Raw genomic sequence first — 21,372 nt, 5'->3', positions numbered from 1 at the left:
GCTACCAGGAAAGCTGAGGCAGGAGAATTGCATGAACCCAGGAGGCAGAGGTTGCAGTGAGCAGAGATCATCATTGTACTCCAGCTTGTGCAACAAGAACAAAACTCCATCTCAGAAAAATTAATTAATTAACAATTAATTTTTAAAAAGCAAATCTATTTCTATATTATAAATGTATTTCTAAATTTATTTCTAGATTCTATAAAACATCAACAACAAAACTGAAAATATAATACCACTTACAATCACTCCAAAAACAAAATATTTCAGTATAAATTTAACAACATATGTATAGAAAATATATATTAAAGACTATACAACACTGGTGAGCAAAATAAAAAATCTAAATAAATAAAGAACAAACCATATTCATAGATTGAAAAACTCACCAAGAAAAGATGAAATTCTCCCCAATCTGATAGACAATACAATTCGTATCATATTCCCAGGAAGATTTGTTTGTATTCTTTTTTGTACAAACTCATAATTTTTATGAGTGTTACTTCCAGTAGCCTGATTATGCTAAGCTTATTTTTTTCTTTTTTTAACCAAATACCCAGACTTCAGTATTCTAAGCTTATAAAGAAAGGAAAAGGAACTAGAAGAGCTAAAACAATTTTGAAAAACAATACAGTAGATACAACTCTACCCAAAAAGTAATAAGGCAAAAAAAAAAACCTCAGTCTATGTCTCACATATTGAGTTTCCCATACCTTGCATACTCTGAGAAAGATGTGGCCTTTGCCCAGCTCCTAGGAGGTAATAAGCTCTTGGAATGTCCTGCCTAGTAAGAAAGTCTTTCTTTACCTGGGGATTTTAGGCCACTCCATATAGTCTATGCTAATAATGTGATTGATGGTGGGGGCCTTGGACCAAATGGTATCAGCTGCAGACTGAGGTCATCCATGAGGGCAGTCAACCACACCTACATACCCACCTACCAAAAAACCCTGGACACCAAGGCTCAGATGAGCTTACCTAGTTTTCAATATTCCATATGTTCTCATACATCACTGCTGGCAGAAATAAACACTGTACACATGACTTCACAGTGTATTAGAAGTGTATTCTCTCTAATACCACCATTACTGAATGCTACTCATCAATAAAAAGGAATGGACTGTTGATACATGTAACAAACAACTGGATGAAAATCCAGAGAAGAAAGTCAATTTCAAAAGTTTGTATATGGTTATGGTTCCACTTATAAATTATTCTTGAAAAACAAAACTATAGAAATTAAGAGTAAAGTGGCTTCCAAGAGATAAGGGGGTAGAGGAGAGCAGGGAGAGAGAGAAGTGTATATGGGCAACATAAGGTATATGGAAATGTTCTGAATCTCAGCTTTATCAATGTCAATATCCTGGTTACAACACTATTATTTCTTAAAACCACATGTAAATCTGCATCTCAAAATAAGAAGTTTAGTTAAAAAGATGAAGAAAAAACTCTAATATGACTAGAGGGATTTTATTTGATATATATCAACAATGAACATTATTAACTATTCAAACACTATAATTTTCAGTATGAAACACCAAATTCATCAAATTTTATTTGATATATAGCAACACTGAACATTATTAAATATTCAAACACTGTAATTTTCAATATGAAACAATAAAACACATCCCCTAAATATTCTTATATCACAACCACTCTTCAAAGATTCATATATAAACAGTAAGAATTTTAGCTCACCTTCCACACTATCAGAACAGGAAGTTCCAATGCCAGTGTCTCCACTGTCAGAAGCTATACTGTGTCTCCTGATATGGTTACTTCGATGGTTAGATGGAACAGTTGTGGCCTGCCACAATGATTCATTACCAGGTAGCCATACTGATGAATAATCTGGGCCTAAAAAGGGAAATATCCAACAGTTAACACACATATAATATCTGAGTAGGCAGAAGATTTTTTTTTTACCTTGTGGAAAATACACATAAGATATAAAATATCTTTCTGCCCAAAATAATTAAAAATGATCAATAAAATTAACCAAATAAACTTATATATCACACATATATCAATTAAGTGTGATTAAATAGCTTCCTCTAGCTGAAAAACTGTTCTGCTTCTGGGCATTAAACTTTTAAAGACATACTACTGTGTTATTAAAAATGTTAAATCTACTTATCTTCAAATGTCAGCCCTCTGCTCTAGAATAATTGATAGGTAGGCATCTGTGATTCCACATACATGCATTAACTGAGCATCAGAACTCAGGAAAAATCCAATAATAATGCATGATAATATAAATAGGATATCCACATGGAATATGAAAATGATCCATTTTTTCTACTACATGTCTACTAAATTTTGTCTACAATCATCACTTAAAATTTTTAAATTCTTTTACATCATTTTATTTGGATTATTTCCTTAATTATTATATAACAATTTAATAGCACAGCTTTTTCCTACTCAATGCTTGATCTGTCCTTTTAATTTAAATATTTTTTAGCTACTTTAAGGTTTTTCATTGTTCTTTCAATGTTTATTTTCACTTAACCATTTTTACTTAACTTTTATTTGACTTTTTCTGTTTTACCCATTACTTAAATTCTTTTATTCTCTAGTACAATGCTACTCAAAGGATATCCATGGACCAGTGCCAATGTGTACTATTTGTTACAAGTTAGATGCAGAAATAAACACCTAGAAATTGTTACTGTACTATAATTAGAAAGAGAAATTTTAAATTTGTTAAACTTGATATAAAACCTGTAGAAGTACAAATCTTTACTAATGCCTAACACAATGAGTCTAAATTTAGGGATTACAGAATTATTCATGAAAATTAAGAAGTATCCCTAAATGAATTTTAGGCTTGTCATTTCATGACAGCTCTTAACACACATTACAGATGATCTGAATAGCCACCTTAAAACATTATTTCCACATAATTTCAATGCTCCCGTATCTGTATAGCAACCTTAAACAGATTTATCACATAATTCAATGTCCCCATTTGTGTTTTATGGCTGCAATTGCTTCTAAGTAAAGAGCAAATGACATCACTGGTTACTTACCATTATTTGAAACAAGATAGTTTTAAAGAATTATTAAGTGATACCCTATTGAAACTGGCATGTAAGGAATGCCTTCTGGCAGTTTAAACATAAGGGTAACAAAACAACAAACGTACATAAAGTTAATTATACCAGTTTTTTTTTTTAGCTACACTTTTAGGAATAGTTGTTCTCTATGATAATATTACAATCAAAACATATAAACCAATTAATAAAACCAGACCTGAAGCTACTTCTATCATATTAAGTTCAACATTATAATTCATTTTTAACAAAACATTATCATTTTAATATTATTTTATTAAAACATTTTTAATAAAACTTTAAAGTTTTATTTAAATGCAATTTATCAATTAAATTTAGGCTTTAGAGATGTATAAAGTACACAAGCAGCCTTAAAAGCCTTATACATTTAAATTAACAAATCAAAACGGAAAAATATTGGCCAAAGAGAAACTTTTACCAGCTCTGAGGTCCAGAACAACCACTTAAAGCTCTGTAGCTTCTAGACTTCTCTCTGAATGAGACTTTTCAATTTATGTGATTCAACACTCACATCAAAGCACCAGAGGAAGGTGTTCTGTCACCAGATCTATTCTAATTCTGATCTGTGATCTATAATCTACATCAAAATGTTTTTTTCAATCAGGTAACATCCCATCTAAATGAACTCAAAGTCGTGTCTAAACCATTATCAAAAATGGCAACCAGTCTACTCTCACAAGTGCAAACCTATTAACTGGGTAATTTTTTTTTAATACCCAGCAAATAGCATAAATAGGCTGGGACTATATATAAATGGAAAATAAAGATAAGAAAAGATGCCAAATCTCATTAATAATGGGAGAAGTAAAAAACACAAAATTTTCTGGATTTTAAAAACTATCAAGTTGACAAAAGAAAGACTGGCGTCAGCCAAGTGAGGGGTATGCTCATATATTTTTGTGGCCTTGCAAATTGGTACAACCTTTCTAAAGAGCAAACTGGAAAGTGGTATCTAAATTTCAACACAGACATGACCTTCTACTGAGAGTTTATCCTAAGTAAATATCAGACAAGTATAAAATATGAGTACAAGGACATTCCTGACAGCACTGCTTAAAATAAGGAAAAGCCTATGAACAAATACATACTGTTAATTAGTTGGATAATATTTACATACTAAAAATGATTTTACCAACCTATTTTTAAACATGGAAAAACATCCAAAATATATTAAGTATATGTGGAAGAGAAGCATTTTATGTAGCTGTATACACAGTATGATTCCATAGCTGGAGAAGAGTTTGTATATTTGCAGACATGGAAAAAACCTTTGGGGAGCTCTATATCTAAATGCTAACACTGACTACGTTTTACTAAAGGAACAAATACATTACAAGAAGATTTACTCCATCATTGGTTACTATTTTATTCATTCTACCAATTTGTGTGGGGAAATGCTGGAAAGTACGTATACTGATTTGCAGATTACATCAACATTTGATACTGAGGTTAGAAACCAGCTATAGATCAAGACACATAAATTCAGATTGCTAGTAACAATTTTTACAAAACCTGTATTAAATGGCTAAAATTAAAATCCTTGCTTTTAGGCAATGTAACTATTTTGAGCAGTATACAATAATGCTCCATTAGAGCCCACAACACACCTCCACTCTATTGTTGACAAGTCTTCGCCAATGAACCATTCATAGATTAAAAGGAAATAATCAATCTCTCTCTCACTCACTCACTCTTTTACTCCAGTAATAGGGAGCAAAACCCCACTACATAGACTAATGCTATAGTCTTATTATCACAAGCTAGGAAAACCTTCAGTCATTAGTCTTGCATAATTATTCCCAGAAAAACAGTTCAACAAATCCTTTTTCTGTAGAGTGCCAGATAGTAAATATTTTCGGCTTTGTGGGCCATTCAATCTCAGTCTCAACTAGCCAGTTATGCCACTTAAGTCTAAATGAGCTGTAGACAGTAAAATGGGTGTGGCTATGTTGTAATAAAACTTTATTTATAAAAACAGCTGACAAATCAGAGGTAGCCTGGGGCCAGTTTGAAGACTCCTGAGATGCAGAGTAAAAAATCATTCTAACTGAAACGTGAGCTCATCTTAGAGTACATATCAGCAGCCAGGCTGCTCAGAATCTGACAATTCATGAAAGCACTATTGAGGTTTTTCATGGATTACAAAAACAAATATATGTCAACAACAGTTTTAGGTTTCTTTTTCCAGAATAAAATAATCTCAGTTTATCCATATTGTATGGAACTCTTAGACAGTGTCAAATATGTATGATGGTTAATTTTACATGACAAACTTGACAGGACCATGGGGTACCTAGATATGCAGTCAAACATTACTTCTGTGAAGGTGTTTGGATGAGATCAACATTCAAATTGGTCAACTGGATAACGAAGACTACCCTCCATAATGTGGGTGGGCTTCACTGAATCAACTGAAGGCCTGAACAGAAGAAAAGCTAACCATTCCCTAAGCAAAAGAGAATCATTCTTGCCTGATCTCCTCTGACTAAAACACTGGCTTTTTCCCACCTTCAAACTTGAACTGATCTCTTCCTGGGGCATGAGCCTGCCAATCTTCAGACTGGAACCATGCTATCAACAATCCTAGATCTCCAGCTTGTCAAATCACCCCCCAGATCTTAGGACTTATCAGCCTCCATAATCTTATGAGCCAAATCTGAATTAATTAACTAATTAATTAAATCCTATTGGCTCTGTTTCTCTGGAGAACTTCAATACAATTTTGGGAAAACTAGAAAAATTCTGATTTTGCCTACAGATATGAAAGTGGGCACAGCCTTCTGTTCAGAAAAGAACAATAGTTGTAATCAATTTCCATCACAGTATCTCAATATCATCTACTCAGTATCATACCTATTCCACAAATTCCCAAAGCACATCAGTACTATATGTTGTCTAGCCCTTACACAAAAAAGTTATAAAAAATGACAGAGAAAATGGTCTAAGACATGTTATCATCCAACCTCTCTAGAAACTCTAAATTCTATCTTTGAATCACAGAACAGTACATACCTATTAGAGCCTTTTTATTTAACAACTCAGGGAAATGGTCTTCTTAAAATTTCCTTCAGTGTACTGCCACATTATAAACTTGTACCTCTGACTTTTACAGAAGGACACAAAAAGTAAGCAACCACATAAGTCATCAAATTATTGTCTAGGCAGGGCAAGGTGGCTCACGCCTGTAATCTCAGCACTTTGAAAGGCCAAAGCTGGCAGACAGCTTGAGTTCAAGAGTTTGAGTCCAGCCTGCAAACATGGCAAAGGCCCATCTCTACACAAGAAAAAAAAATACAAAATGTTTACCTCTGTGCATGGTGGAACACACCTGTAGTCCCAGCTACTTGGGAGGCTAAGGTGGGAGGATCACTTGAACCCAGGAGGTGGAGGTTGCAGTGAGCCGAGATAGTGCCACTGCACTCCAGCCTGGGTAATAAAGCAAGACTCTGTCTCAAAAAAAAAAAAAAAAAAAAAAAAAAGTTGACTATATATTTGAAAAGTTAAAGGCAAACACTAAAAATATTTGCAGATATGTTAAGTATTAGTGCATAATTACAAAGAGATCACAAGCAAACTAAAAATTTTTTTTAAAAAACATAAATTTTAAATGATTTGGTCTAAATGGACAAGGACAAACCCCAAAGGGAAAACAGATAAATTTTTAAAATTCTAAAAAATAACCTAAGCCAACTGGTAAAGAAGTAGTATCAAATTCAGAAGACACCCTGTTTTTTCGGCCATCAATCTAGCAAAAATGTTAAAAGAACAAAACAACAATGCTCCTAGATACTCCCATACACTGATAATGATAATGCTAATTTCTTCATTACAAAAACTCAAACTTTTGATAGGCTACTGGGCAATATACATCACGTGTGGCACATGCCTGTAATACCAGCTACTCAGGAAGCTGAGGCAGGATTATTTAAGCCCAAGAGTTAGAGATCAGCCTGAGGAACATAGTGAGACCCTGTCTCAAAAAAAAAAAGGAAAAGAATTAACTATATAAATCAATCTCCTCCCACCTGAACTCATTTGCCTTAACCTTTAAATATAACTACGTCTTTATAAAGAAGATCTGGTATTGTATGTGCCAATATATAGTGTTAATCAACACTGAATATGAGTAACAAATGTCATGAAAATAATATTCTAATCTTTTAATTTAGACTGAAAGAATTCACAATCTGAGAAGAATGACATGACTTGTCTCTAGTCAAGTCAATCTAGAAACACAATACAGGAAGAAGTACACGTGAATTATGCTGACCAGGGGATTTAATGAGGAGAATTTTCTCACAGAATAGTTACAAGACTATGTTACTGAAATAGGAATATTGATATCTAATATGCACTATGCAATTAAAGACTTAAAATAAGGCTGAATAATCTCTGGCAATAATGTCTTCCCTAATAGGTCCTATCATATTAGAGAAACTGGATGATGTAAAGTTGTTCTCTCTAGAACAAAGACAAAAGTACTGCTGTAAGAACAGCAAAGATCCAAGACACTCTACACTGGAACTCCTCTTTGGAGGATAGTATGTTAACATTTCTCGGTATTAATTTTTTAATACTAATTTTTTAACTCTTTTAAATAGAATACTGAGTGCCTGGAGATAACATTAAAAATTCTGAATACCTCTCACACAGGAAGATTAGCATTAAATAAAAAAGAAACGTATTTTATTTCTGAAGCTCTTTTATTGGAAGCAAATATGCATATAGTATCAAGTCTTCCACAATATTTGAATCTATTTGTAACTGCACTGAGAATAAGAACTAATCTCACTGAATATTTTAATGACAGCTCTAAATCAAAGAAAATAAAAATAACACCACTGACAAAGCAAATTTATACTTTTAAATAAGCTGAATATATAATACAAATCAAAAATACAAATTGCTAGTTTTTTAGAATGCAGATTATCTGTCACCCATTAGGTCTTAAAATCAACTTGGAAACCAACCCTTTCATGTAAAATAGAAGATAAACCATGTTTACCCTCATATTACATAAGTAGCACGGCGGTTCACATTTTAGCATCTCTGAAATATTAACAAGTCCTTTTGAACAAAGAACCTGTTCTGCTACTGGAATTAACTCCACTCAAGCCAGCCTCTACTCTACTATCAGAATTATCTTCTAGAATCAAGTATATTTATGTTATTCTTCTACTTACATAGAACTGTGAGCGCCTTATGGTATATTAAATAAAATTCAAATTCCTTAAGTTAGGGAAAGTTCTTCACCAGTTGTCAGCTTCACTTTCCAACACTTGGTGACTTCTACCTACCTAATCGCTTCCTCCAAACAGATGAGATTATTTCATGACTCCATGCTGTTTCACTTCTGTACCTTGAGTCCTACTTCAGACTTAACTTGTTCTCTTTTCTCTGATTCCTCTAGGTGGCATTAAATAACTACTACTTTGTTCTCTCCCAATATATTATTCAAAATTCCAACAACATTTATTAAACTATATGAACCCATATGTATATGACTTTCTTCTCCCTCACCTAACTGTGAAAAATGAAATACAACCTTTTTTTTTTGAGATGGAGTCCCACTCTGTCGGCCAGGCTGGAGTGCAGTGGCGCCATCTCGGCTCACTTCAACCTCCTCTGCCTCCCAGGTTTTCAAGCAATTCTCCTATCTCAGCCTCCTGAATAGCTGGGATACATTTTGTATTTTTAGTAGAGATGGGGTTTCACCATGTTGGCAGGCTGGTCTGGAACTCCTGATTTCATACTTTGCCTGCCTCAACCTCCCAAAGTGCTGGGACTACAGGCGTGAGCCGCTGTGCCCAGCCAAAAGACAACTTTTTTTAGTGTCTAGCACCTAGCATAAAGCTGCACACTTACACAGGGTCTCAATAAATGTAGTCATTATAAAAAACTGGATACCTAATAAATGTTCACAGAATAAAATTAGAATTTTGGAAGCCTTACAATTACAACTACAAAAATATCTTTCTGTTTAGAAGAAGGATTAAAACAAGGGTTTTGTTTGGTGTTTGTTGTCTGCTTATTTTAAAATCCAGGATATTTTAAGCTATTCCTTGAGCCACTATGCATTTAAGTGTCTATTTAGAGATCAGTAAATATTTATCAATGCAGCTTTTTTAAAAAGTAATTTTAAATAATTTAGAAAGCCAATGGCCAACATTCCCAATACAGGAAAACAGTCTCCAGTAGGTAAAAAGACACAAAAGTCACACACAGAAAAATTAGAACATTAAACTGTAAGAAAAAATGTTCATATTAACAGTAGCCAAAAAAGAAAACAACAAATCTTGTACTATACTGAAGAATATCTAGCTGAGAGGGCAGAAACATCATATAGTGTTATTTTCTTCATCCCAATCCTCCACTCCACTTCAGTGCTATTTATCTCTAGGGTAAGTGGCTCCAATTGTCTTAATTTGTTTCTTTTATCATAGAGGCACCAGTATATCTCTGTGGAAAAGATGCAGACTGTGAAACCAGGCTACCTGGGCTCAAGTTCATTCTACCTCTTATTAGCAATAACTCCTCATAAATCACTTAACCCCTCTGTGCCTCAATTTCTTCAAATGTAAGAGAAGAAAAAAATTGGGCCGGGCGCAGATTACACGCCAGTAATCCCAGCATTTTGGGAGGCCAAGGTGGGTGGATCACAAGGTCAAGAGATGGAGGCCATCCTGGCCAACATGGTGAAACCCCATCTCTACTAAAAATACAAAAATTAGCTGGGCATGGCAGCAAGTGCCTGTAGTCCCAGCTACTCAGAACGCTGATGCAGGAGAATTGCTTGAGCTCCAGCCTGGTGACAGAGCAAGACTCCGTCTCCAAAAAAAAAAAAAAGAGAGAGAGAAGAAAAAAATAGAATAGTACCTATATCATAAGGTTGTTGTGATCAATGAACATGTAAACTTTTTTGTTGTTTTTGAGACAAAGTCTCTCTCAATTGCCCAGGCTGGAGTGCAGTGGTGCAATCTCGGCTCACTGCAATCTCCATTTCCCAGGCTCAAGAGATTCTCCTGCCTCAACCTCCCAAGTTGTGGGGACTACAGGCCCATACCACCACGCCTGGCTAATTTTTGGGGGTTTTCTTAGTAGAGACAGCATTTGAATATGTTGGTCAGGCTGGTCTCAAACTCCTGACCTCAGGTGATCCACCCACCTCAGCCTCCCTGTGCTGGGATTATAGGTGTGTAAAGATATTTTTGAAAAGTGCTCCTGGCCTGTAAAGATATTTTTGAAAGTCCCAGACATATAATTAGTATCTCAACAAATGTTATTTTTATTATTGTCCATGCATAGAAATTTTCCAGAAGAATAACTAAAAGCTATTAAAAATGGAGTGGAGGACTGGCATGTGGAGGCAAAAAAGCTTACTTCACTTTAAGCTTTTCCGTACTGAGTCAATATTTTACTGAGCATGTGTAACTTTAATAATATGAGAATAAAAAATCATCTGACAAATGCTACATAATAATTCTTCTGCTCCTTATGAGGTACAGTACCCCACTCTCTTCCCAAGTTTTTAACCTTGTTCTTTTCCCTTCCTATTCAATCAAGGACATATACACTGTCACCAGCTTCTCTCTTAATATTAATATCTTACTAGCATGTTTACAACTACTTATCTCCTTCAAAACATAAACCCGAAGCCCATCTCTCTGATAACCACCACTTTTTAAACGTCATTCCAAGAGACTAAGCATAAGCTTTCCATCTCTATGATCTCCAAAGTGAATACACATATGCCAGGGAGTACATGAGCCAATCCACTGGCAAGCTGCTGGAGGGAAAAAAAAAAAAAAAAAAAAAAAAAACAGAAAAAAACTTCTGTTTATATTGAGAATTATCTTTAGAAAAAAGTAACGAATTAAATTTTGCTATAATATTTAACATACAGGTTAACACTAGTGCCCTTACTTGGATTATCAGAGCATCATGTTATATATATATAACAAATGGGGGAGTTCTATACAGAGGGCTTGACAGTGACACTCTCCTGCATTCATCCGATTTTTGCATACGGCAATGTGTTGCAGTTTATGGCTGGTTAAGCAGATTTGCATATCACATTATATAGTTTTACTTAAACTAACCCTCACAAAATGCATTTGTGGTTCTAAAATATTACTCCAAAGAAACCTGAACTTGAAAAACCTGAAGATAATACTAAAAATATAAACAAACAAGAAAATAGTCAAGCTGATGTTTTCCCATGCACACTCTTCAACATTACTTTTGCAAGAGGAAAAAAAAATTACAAAATCAGATCTGACAGTAATATGTCACCTGGCATTTGGGTTTGAAAAAATAACCACTGGTACCCATAAGGACTAAGATGATGCTTTCAAATGAAACACTCAATATGGAGAGGGCATATTGGAAATCAACATGACTCATGTATCTGCATACTTTAAAAGTTGGAAAAAATTATTTTAAAATATATCAATTGTATGTACCACTAAAAAAAAGGATGCCAATTAAATGACACCCTCAATTACATGATACATTCAGATATCAGAAATGCTAAAACATTTTTAAAGTACATCTTAAAATTGATAAAGTAAAATAAACATTGCATACATAAAATAGCATTTGGGTGAAATTTCTACTGTTAGCCATGTCTAAAAACTAAGGTTCTCTATAATCTCAAAACATTTGCAATACACCTACCCTACCCTTTTTATGAAGGGTTTGTAACAATGCGTCAAAAAAATAAAAATAAAAATAAACAACAGGTAGCAAAACTGGGAGGGGAACTGAGAAACTGTGCTCCTCCAATCCCAAAAGAGATCCAAAGATCTACTCAGATATGAAATGTTAGGTTTTAACGAGAGGTAAAATTTCAGGCCAGAAGAAAGAATCAAGAATTAAATAACATCAGATTTCAAGATTGGGAATTAAAGTTAAGCAGTCACTGAAGATGCTTTCACTCAGCTAAAATAAGGTTAGCAGCATCAAGTAAGTATACTTTCTCACATAAACACATTAAGTATACTTTCTCACATAAACACATTAGTCAAAAAAATGCCTACATTAAAATCTAGCTCAATCTAAGATAACTGGCTTTCTTTGGCAGGGCACAGTGGCTCACGCCTATAATCCCAGTATTCTGGGAGGCTGAAGTGGGTAGATCATCTGAGGTCAGGAGTCCAAGACCAGCCTGGCCAACATGGTGAAACCCTGACTCTACTAAAATAAAATAAAATTTTAAAAAATACAAATAAAATTAGACAGGGTGGTGCACACCTGTAATCCCAGCTATTTGGGAGGCTAAGGCAGGAGAATCACTTGGACCCGGGAGCTAGAAGTTGCAGTAAGCTGAGATGGCACCACTGCACTCCAGCCTGGGTGAGAGAGCGAGACTGTCTCAAAAATAATAATAACAATAATTGGCTTTCTTGCATTTAAGTGTTTTTTTTTTTTTTTTTTCTTTAAGACACAGTTTCACCATGTTGGTCAGGCTGGTCTTGAACTCCCGACCTCAGGAGATCCACCCGCCTTGGACTCCAAAGTGCTTGGATGACAGGCGTGAGCCACCATGCCCGGCCGCATTTAAGTATTTTAATAAAAATTTTAAGTAATCAGTAGCTAGTATTTGTTGCTTTCTAAATATAAATCAAGGACAGAGGGAAAAAGGGAGATGTTGATCCAAAATTATAAACTTTCAGTTAGACTAGAGGAATAAGTTTTAGTAATCTATTGCACTGATGGTGAGCACAGTTAATAATAATGTACTGTCTACCTCAAAATTACTAAAATAGATTTTAACATGCTAATCAAAAAAATTAGTTGGTAATGTGATGTATATGTTAGTTAGCTTTAATCTTTTTCTTAAATTTTTTTTAAATTCAGGGGTACATGTGCAGGTTTGTTAAACAGGTAAACATGTGTTATGGGGATTTGTTGTTGCAGATTTTTTCATCACCCAGGTATTAAGCCTAGCACCCATCAGTTATTTTTCCTGATCCTCTCCCTCCTCCCACCCTCCTCCCTTAGATAGGTCCCAGTGTGTCTTGTTTCCCTCTATGTGTCCATGTGTTCTCATCATTTAGCTCCTAGTTATAAGTGATAACAGGCAGTATTTGGTTTCTGTTCCTATGTTAGTTTGCTAAGAATAATGGCCTCCAGCTCCATCCATGTCCCCATAGAGTACATAATCTTATTTTTTAAAGGTTGCATAGTATTCCATGGTGTACATCTACCACATTTTCTTTAGCCAGTCTATTATTAATGGGCATTTGCTTGATTCTGTGTCTTTGCTATTGTGAATACCACTGCAATGAACATACGTGTGCATGTGTCTTTACAACAGAATGATTTATTTTCCTTTGGTTACATATCCAGTAATGGGATTGTTGGGTTGAATGGTATTTCTGTCTTTAGGTCTTTGAGGAATCGCCACACTGTCTTTCACAATGGTTCAACTGATTTACACTCTCACCACAGTGTATATGCATTCCTTTTTCTCCACAGCCTTGCCAGTGTCTTGTTATTTTTTCACTTTTTAATAACAGTCATTCTGACTGGTGTGAGTGGTATCTCTCATTGTGGTTTTGATTTGTGTTTCTCTAATCATCAGTGGTGTTGAGCTTTTTTCATGATTGTTGGCTGCATGTACGTCTTCTTCTGAGAAGTGTCTGTTCATGTCCTTTGCCGACTTTTTAATGGGGTTGTTTTTTTCTTGTAAATTTGTTTAAGTTCCTTACACATGCTGGATATTAGACCTTTTTCATATCTAATGACAGATCTTTGTCAGATCTTTGTCTTTTAGTTCTGCATTTACTGAGATAATCATGTGGTTTTTGTCCTTAGTTTTGCACCATTTGCTAAAATTTTCTTCCATTCGGTAGAGCTTGTCTGTTTACTCTCTTGATAGTTTCTTTTGCTGTGCAGAGCTCTTTTATTAGATCCCATTTGTCAATTTTTGCTTTTGTTGCAATCGCTTTTGGTGTCTGTCCTAAAATCTTAGCCCATGCCTATGCCCTGAATGGCACTGCCTAGGTTGAATTCCAGGGTTTGTATAGTTCTGGGTTTTTAATTAATTAAAATTAATTAATTCAGTCTTTAATACATCTGGGATATTTATATATGGTATAAGGAAGGGGTTCAGGCTCAATCTTCTACATATGGCTAGCCAGTTATCCCAGCATCATCTATTGAATAGGAAATCCTTTCCCCATTGCTTGTTTTTGTCAGGTCTGTTCAAAAATCAGATGGTTGTAGGTATGCAGTCTTATTTCTGAGTTCTCTATTCTGTTACACTGGTCTGTGTGTCTGTTATTCTACCAGTACCATGCTGTTTTGGTTACTGTAGCCCTGTAGTATACAGTTTGAAGTTGGGTAGCATGATCCCTCCAGCTTTGTTCTTTTTGGTTAGGACTGCCTTGGCTTTTCAGGTTTTTTGGTTCCACATGAATTTTAAAAAGTTTCTTGTAGTTCTGTGAAGATTTTCAATGGTAGTTTAATGGGAATAGCAATGAATCTATAAATTGCTTTGGGCAGTATGACCATTTTAACAATATAAATTCTTCCTATACGTGAGCATGCAATGTTTTCCCATTTGTTTGTGTCACCTCCAATTTCTTTGAGCAGCGATTTGTAGTTCTCCTTGTAGATCTTTCACCGTCCTAGTTAGCGGTATTTCTAGGTGTTTTATTCTTTCTGTGGCAAATTGTGGATGAGAGTTCGTTCACGATTTGGCCCTTGGCTTGACTGCTGTTGGTGTACAGGAATGCCAGTGATTTTTGCACATTGATTTTGTATCCTGAGACTTTGCTAAGTTGCTTATCAGCTTAAGAAGTTTTTGGGCTGAGACTATGGGGTTTTCTAGATAAAGGATCATGTCATCATCTGCAAACAGGAATAGTTCGACTTCCTCTCTTCCTATTTGAATGCCTGTTCTTCCTCTTGCATGACTGCCCTGGCCACAACTTCCAATACTATCTTGAACAGAAGTTGTGAGAGAGTGTATCCTTGTCTTATGCTAGTTTTCAAGGGGAATTCTTACAGCTTTTGCCCATTCAGTATATTGGCTGTGTGCTGTCATATACGGCTTTTATTATTTTGAGGCAGTCCTTCAATACCTAATTTATTGAGAATTTTTTTTACATGAAGGATGTTGCATTTTATCAAAAGCCTTTTCTGCATCTACTGAGAAAATCATGTGCTTTTCATCTTTAGTTTTATTTATGTGATGAGTCACATTTATTGATTTGTATATGTTGAACCAACCTTGCATCCCAGGGATGAAGCCTACTTGATCGTGGTATATAAGCTTTTTGATGTACTGCTGGATTTAATCGTTCTACAATGTATACACATAGATCAAAATATCACATTGTACCCCATAAATATATACAATTATTTGTCAATTAAAAATAAATATAAATAAATATGTATATTTTATTTATTTTAAAAATAAAAACTATTTAAAATTATATGTATATAAATATAAAATATATTTATTTAAAATAAATATATTTTATTTATTTTAAAAATAAATAAAATATAAAAAGAAAATCCTGAAGTTTACTCACTAACTATGGCAAATAACTTTTAAAATTAGAGGCCACAAAAGGTTTAAGAAAAGATTCTTCAGCTATGATTTTCTATTTCCTTATTTTCAATTCTACTCTAACAACAACCTTAAACTAGGATAGTTCAGACTTTGTTTAAAATTACCTCAACTAAAAATAAAAATTAAATGGATAGAAAAGTAGTCTACATTTTGCAGAAAAACTATGAATTCATACCAATAAATATTCACCAAGTATTTCTGATGTAAAAGAAAAAACTCAAGAGAAAGCCAGGTTAGCAACAGACTATCCCCTAAGAAAAAATTGTATGTTTGTTGATTTCAGTGTGTGGACAAGCCAAGAGTCCTACCTTCTGGCTACATGAAACATCACATTCAGGCCAGGTGCAGTGGCTCATGGCTGTAATTCCAGCACTTAGGCCAAGGAGGTGGGTCACTTGAGGTTGGGAGTTCAAGACCAGGCTGGCCAACATGGTGAAGCTCTGTCTCCAATAAAAAATACAAAAATTAGCTGGCTGTGATGGCGCATGCTTGTAGTCCCAGCTACTTGGGAGGCTGAGACAGGAGACTTGCTTGAATCTGGGAGAAAGAGGTTGCAAGTGAGCCAAGATCACACCACTGCACTACAGCCTGGGTAACATAGACTCCATCTCAAAAAAAAAAGTCATGTTCAAAAAAGCATTTTGGCAACTATTAGGAATAATAACCACATACTTAATTTAGTTTTTCATAAGTCCTTGTTTCTGTTTAAAACCTGGGAAATGGGGTACAGTTAAAAACTAATGAAGCTGTTTGTAAAACCACTACAAATATGAGAGTATACAACTTGGCACTTCAGACGGGTTTATCTTTGTCCTAGAACATAAGAACCATATACAATACATTTAAAAGCTAAATAAAAATAAAAATTTGTCTTAAAATATTTCAAAATAAAGTTTTAAGAAAATGTATAAATATGTGGAAGTTTTCTGTTGCCAAAATTAAAGCATTTAACTTCTAGTCTAGCTTTTCAGTACGTTATTCCTAAAATGAGACAGAATGCTCAGTATTAACTGAGAATGCTTCAGAAAAGCTTCAGACAGGTCATGGCAAGGCCATATATATGTAATTTCTTATGGTCAGGAGGCAGTCTCTGCCTCTATAAAAGCAATGTAACCAACTGGTAGGAAACCTTAAACTACATGAAACATAGTCCGAATCTTTCATCCCAAAATCTTCCAGAGAAATATATAACCAAAAACTGTAGTTCACTTCAGAGCTCTAAACTTGAATACTAAAAAGTATTTTCAAAAGGAGTATCAATAAAGCAAATAAGTTTTATTCACTAGACATCAACAGTGTAGAAAGGCATACAACAGTTTCTGATCTTACGTTAACTCTCTTTAAAGGAACTTAAAATCCTATCAACCACTTTAATTTAAATTTAGCACTACCTAATGAAGTCTTTAAACAATTTATTGCAGGAGGAAAAAAGCAAAAGTTGGGGTAGAGTTACTGTTCTGAGGCAGATTTTCAGATCAGACAGAAGTTAACAAGAGCATGAAATAAAACTAGATACAGTACTAAAGTCTGGTCCCCTCATTGAGAGAATCTTCTATTCTGATGGGCAGAGAACACTGTTAATACCAGTTCAGATGCTCTGAGCAGACAGAGTGCTCTCGTCAAGACTTGGCCACTATTCAATGTAAGGCATCCCGGGAAACCCTTGAGTCCTAGGAAACCTATGACACACATCACCTAGTTTAAAAACTGAAACTTCCAGGCAAACCCAGACAATTGGTCACCCTAGCTTAATAACTGGTAAAGAGAAAGCAATTCAAACATTTATTAAGCACTTATATATCAATCCTTATGCAATAAAGTCAGCTCACTGGATTAGATAATCTCTAATTTCAGCTAGGTTTAAATTTTTAAGTCTCTCACTGAAACTGGCCAAATGCATTGATGCATTTTCTTCTGACTTATCTTACATGGCCGCTTGAAAGCGTGAGACTGGTGACCACCAGTGCCTTCAGACTCCTCTCTACCAGAATATTTCATTCTCCTGCTTTTTCTAATACTTCATTACTCCTACCTCCCTAGCTGTTCCTTCTCAGTCTATTTAGAGGGCTTATCTTCCTCTGACTGAAGAGAAAATGTTAGTGTCCCAGGGCTTAGTCCTCTCCTGTCTTCTCTATTCTCTCAGCATGACCCATTACCTTTAAACACCATTTTTTTTTTTTTTAAAAAAGAAAAAGAATAAAGGAAAAGAAGAAAGAGGAAGAGGAAGAGGGAGAGAGAACAGGGGTGTTGCTTTATTGCCCAGGCTAGAATGCAGTCTAAAACTGGGTATGCCTGTAATTGTGTTTAATAATAGAGACATAAAAAAAAAAAAAAATGAGGGAAGAAAATAATTAACAAGCAGCCAACCAATATTTCATTTAAACCTGTAAATACGTGTGATGTAGTACTGATAAGAGTGTATATTTTGTGTATTTAAAGTGGAGAGTTCTATGAATGTTAATTAAGTCTACTTGTTCCGGATCTGAGTTCAAATCCTAAATATCGATGTTAACTTTCTGTCTCATTGATCTATCTAATATTGATGTCGAAGTCTCCCACTATTATTGTGTGGGAGTCCAAGTCTCTTTATAAGTCTTATATATCTGGGTATTTCTGTATTGGGTGCATATATGTTTAGGATCTTTAGCTCTTCTTGTTACATTGATCCTTTTATCTTTATGTAATATCCTTCTTTGCTTCTTTTGATCTTTGTTGCTTTGAAGTCTATTTTATCAGCAAAAATTGCAACTCCTGCTTTCTATTTATTTATTTTAGCTTTCCATTTGGTTGGTAAATTTTTCTCCATCCCTTTGTTTTGAGTCTTTGTGTATCCTTGCATGTAAAATGGATCTGGATGTAGCATACCAATGGGTCTTGGCTTTTTTTGCCTTGGCTTTTTTTTAAACACCATTTTTTTTGTCTTGGCTTTTTTTTAAACACCATTTATACCCAAATAACTATCAAATTCCTATCTCTTACCCCGCAACCTCCCTACTGAGCTCCAGACTTTTATACCCGACTTCATACTCAACATCTCACCTGAACTTCTCAAAAGATCTCAAATTTCACATTGCCGAAAAAGAACTCTCGATTCCATTTATCTTCCTTACACTCTCCCTACCGCCCTCTGCCCACTAACCTTCCCCATCTCAGGAAATGGCATCACTATCAATTATAATCACTGAAGTCAAAATTAAGATGTCATCTTTGACTCCTCTTTCCCTTACTTGACAACTCCAAGTCATCAGTAAATCCCATAAGATTTCTCATGTATATCCCAAATCCATTTTCTTCTCTCCAAATCCAATCTAACCGTTCAAATTAAAACCATCATTTCTCACCTAATAAGTGGTATGGCCTATTAGCTGTCTTCCCCACTGCTGTTCTTGCCCCACTCCTCTACAATTTCTTCTTCCACAGAATAGCCAAGACTGATTATAAACACCTAGAACAAGGAATGTCCGTTCTGTGTCCCCAATACATGAGAACAGTATCTGCCTCGTAGTAGGCACTCAATGTGCTCAGGAATAAAAGAATGAAGTCACTCCCCGGCTTCCCCTGACACGCAGAATAGAATCCAGACTCCCTACAACCCCTAATATTATTGTCAGGCCTCAGGCCTTCCACACCTCACAGTCCTGCTCACTAAGCTCCAGATTCACTGGAGTTCTTCAAACTTCTCAAACTCATTTCCTCCCTGGAAATTTTTTGTTCCCTCCACCAGAATGCTTCTCCCTTCATGTCCTGCTTCTTCTCATCCTTCAGATAGCAATGTTACCTCCTCAGCGGTCTCCCTGACTGGCCACTCAAGGAGCTCTGCCCATCCTCTGCCACCTCACCAAGTCTTCTTTTCTTCTTAGTACTTAACAGTAGCTGAATCATCCTGAATCATCTCATTATCTGTTTACTTACTGATCCTCTCCTCTAAAATGCAAGCTACTGCCAGGCAGCATGGTGGCTCATACCTGTCATCCCAATACTTGGAAGGCCCAGGCAGAAGATCACTTGAGCCTAAAAGTTCAAGACCAGCCTAGGTAAGAGTGAGACCTCATCTCTACAAAAAATACAAAAATTAGCTGGCAGTCCTGGCACATGCCTGTATCCCCAGTTGAACCTGAGAGGCTGAGGCGACAGGATTGCTTGCTCCTGGCAGGTCAAGTCTGCAGAGACCTATGATTGCAACACCACACTCCAGCCTGACTGACAGAGCAAGACACTATCTCAAATAAAAATAAATAAATAAAAATAAATAAACCTAAAAAATGTTTTTAAAACTAAAATACATGCCCCTTAGAGCAAGAACCTTATCTTTCTTGTTCAGTTATGTATCCCCAGAGGCTAATACAATGTCTAGCACACCATATTTACTGAAAGAATAATTCACAAACATTTCTAATACCAAAGTAACAAGCACTATGCTAGGTAACAATTTTTTTTTAATTAAAGAAAAACAGAAAGAAAAATATTGGTATGCAAAGCAATTTGATGTTATTTTTATGTTGATCACGCCCATCCTTAAATGTCCTTACACAATAAATTGCTCTTCTCAAGGTATTTTGCCAGTGTAAAATATGAAAATCCTGATAGTTGTAATAATAATGAATAACACGTTACTGCTTAAAAATTGGCTGGGTATGGTGGCTCATGCCAGTAATCCCAGCACTTTGGGAGGCCGAGACAGGCAGATCCTTTGAAGTCAGGAGTTAGACACCAACCTGGTCAACATGGCGAAACCTTGTCTCTACAAAAATACAAAGCATTAAGTCAGCTGTGGTGGTTTATGCCACCAATCCCAGCTACTTGGGAGGCTAAGGCAGGAGAATTGCTTGAACCCAGGAGGCAGAGGTTGCAGTGAGCCAAGATTGCACCACTGCACTCCAGCCTGGGCAACAGAGTGAGACTCTGTTTCAAAAAAAAAAAAAAAAGTTACTGATTAAAAAGTGTCTGATGATCACATTCTTCATTTTCCTAATGCAAAATTTATGAAAACTAATTAGGCTATAACTCAGGAAAATACTATCCAGAAAACTTTATGTACTCATCATCTTTTCAAAGTGTGTAAATACACATTTCATCCAGGCAGAAAAATCTTAACTCTCTAAACCCTTTCTGTTCACACATATAAATATTACAACATGACAAAAGAGATTATCAACTCACCATTTATTGCTTAATTTACCAGCTTCACTCAAGCCAGGAAATGATCAATTCCAATTATTAATCAAGTTCATTTCACAGAAATCATCACTAAAGTTAAGAATTGCCCCTTATCCCCCAATACCTATTATGAAGGAACATGCCCAGTTGGGTTTAGGCTAGTGTTATGTTTCATTGTTACCACAGTACTCTTAGAAGTGCATCTAATTCAGAATCACAGCAGAAAACAATATTATCTGTTGCAACCATACCAGTTATTACCACTATCATTATGACATCACTAAACACCTTATGGCAAGCATCAACTAAAAGGTAAATGTAAGCTCAAGGCAATGAACAAATGACATTTTTTTCAACTCAAGTGTTTCCTGTAACATTTTATTTTAGCACACCATAAAAGTATAATACTCTACCTCAAAACATTTTAAGAGTTTTTGTTTCATTTTTGTTTGCTGAAACAGAGCCTCACTGTTGCCCAGGCTGGAGTGCAGTGGTGTGATCTCAGCTCACTGCAACCTCCGCCTCCCAGGTTCAAGCAATTCTCCTGCCTTC

The 21,372-nt window shown here is 35.4% G+C and overlaps 1 protein-coding gene across 5 annotated transcripts in view; it reads right to left on the bottom strand.

Annotated features, from left to right (window-relative positions):
- Nucleotides 1-21,372, bottom strand: part of CEP85L (centrosomal protein 85 like) — a 246,856-nt gene that overhangs the window by 161,121 nt on the left and 64,363 nt on the right. For 4 of the 5 annotated variants that reach the window (XM_032274943.1, XM_032274944.1, XM_032274947.1 and 1 more), the window contains exon 2: nucleotides 1,702-1,860. Coding sequence is in view for 2 of the 5 variants with exons in the window: in XM_032274947.1 (XP_032130838.1) it covers nucleotides 1,702-1,860 (159 nt within the window). In the remaining 3 variants the exon portion in view is untranslated. Of the gene's footprint in view, nucleotides 1-1,701; nucleotides 1,861-15,971; nucleotides 15,992-21,372 lie in introns of those variants that run through there. The other variant, XM_032274945.1, reaches the window with a different exon arrangement.

Source organism: Sapajus apella, unplaced genomic scaffold (assembly GCF_009761245.1).
Source record: "Sapajus apella isolate SASKATOON/1434 unplaced genomic scaffold, GSC_monkey_1.0 scaffold6, whole genome shotgun sequence".
NCBI lineage: Eukaryota > Metazoa > Chordata > Mammalia > Primates > Cebidae > Sapajus > Sapajus apella.
Note: the sequence above shows the minus strand (reverse complement) of the source record. Positions and strands in the feature narration are given on the sequence as shown.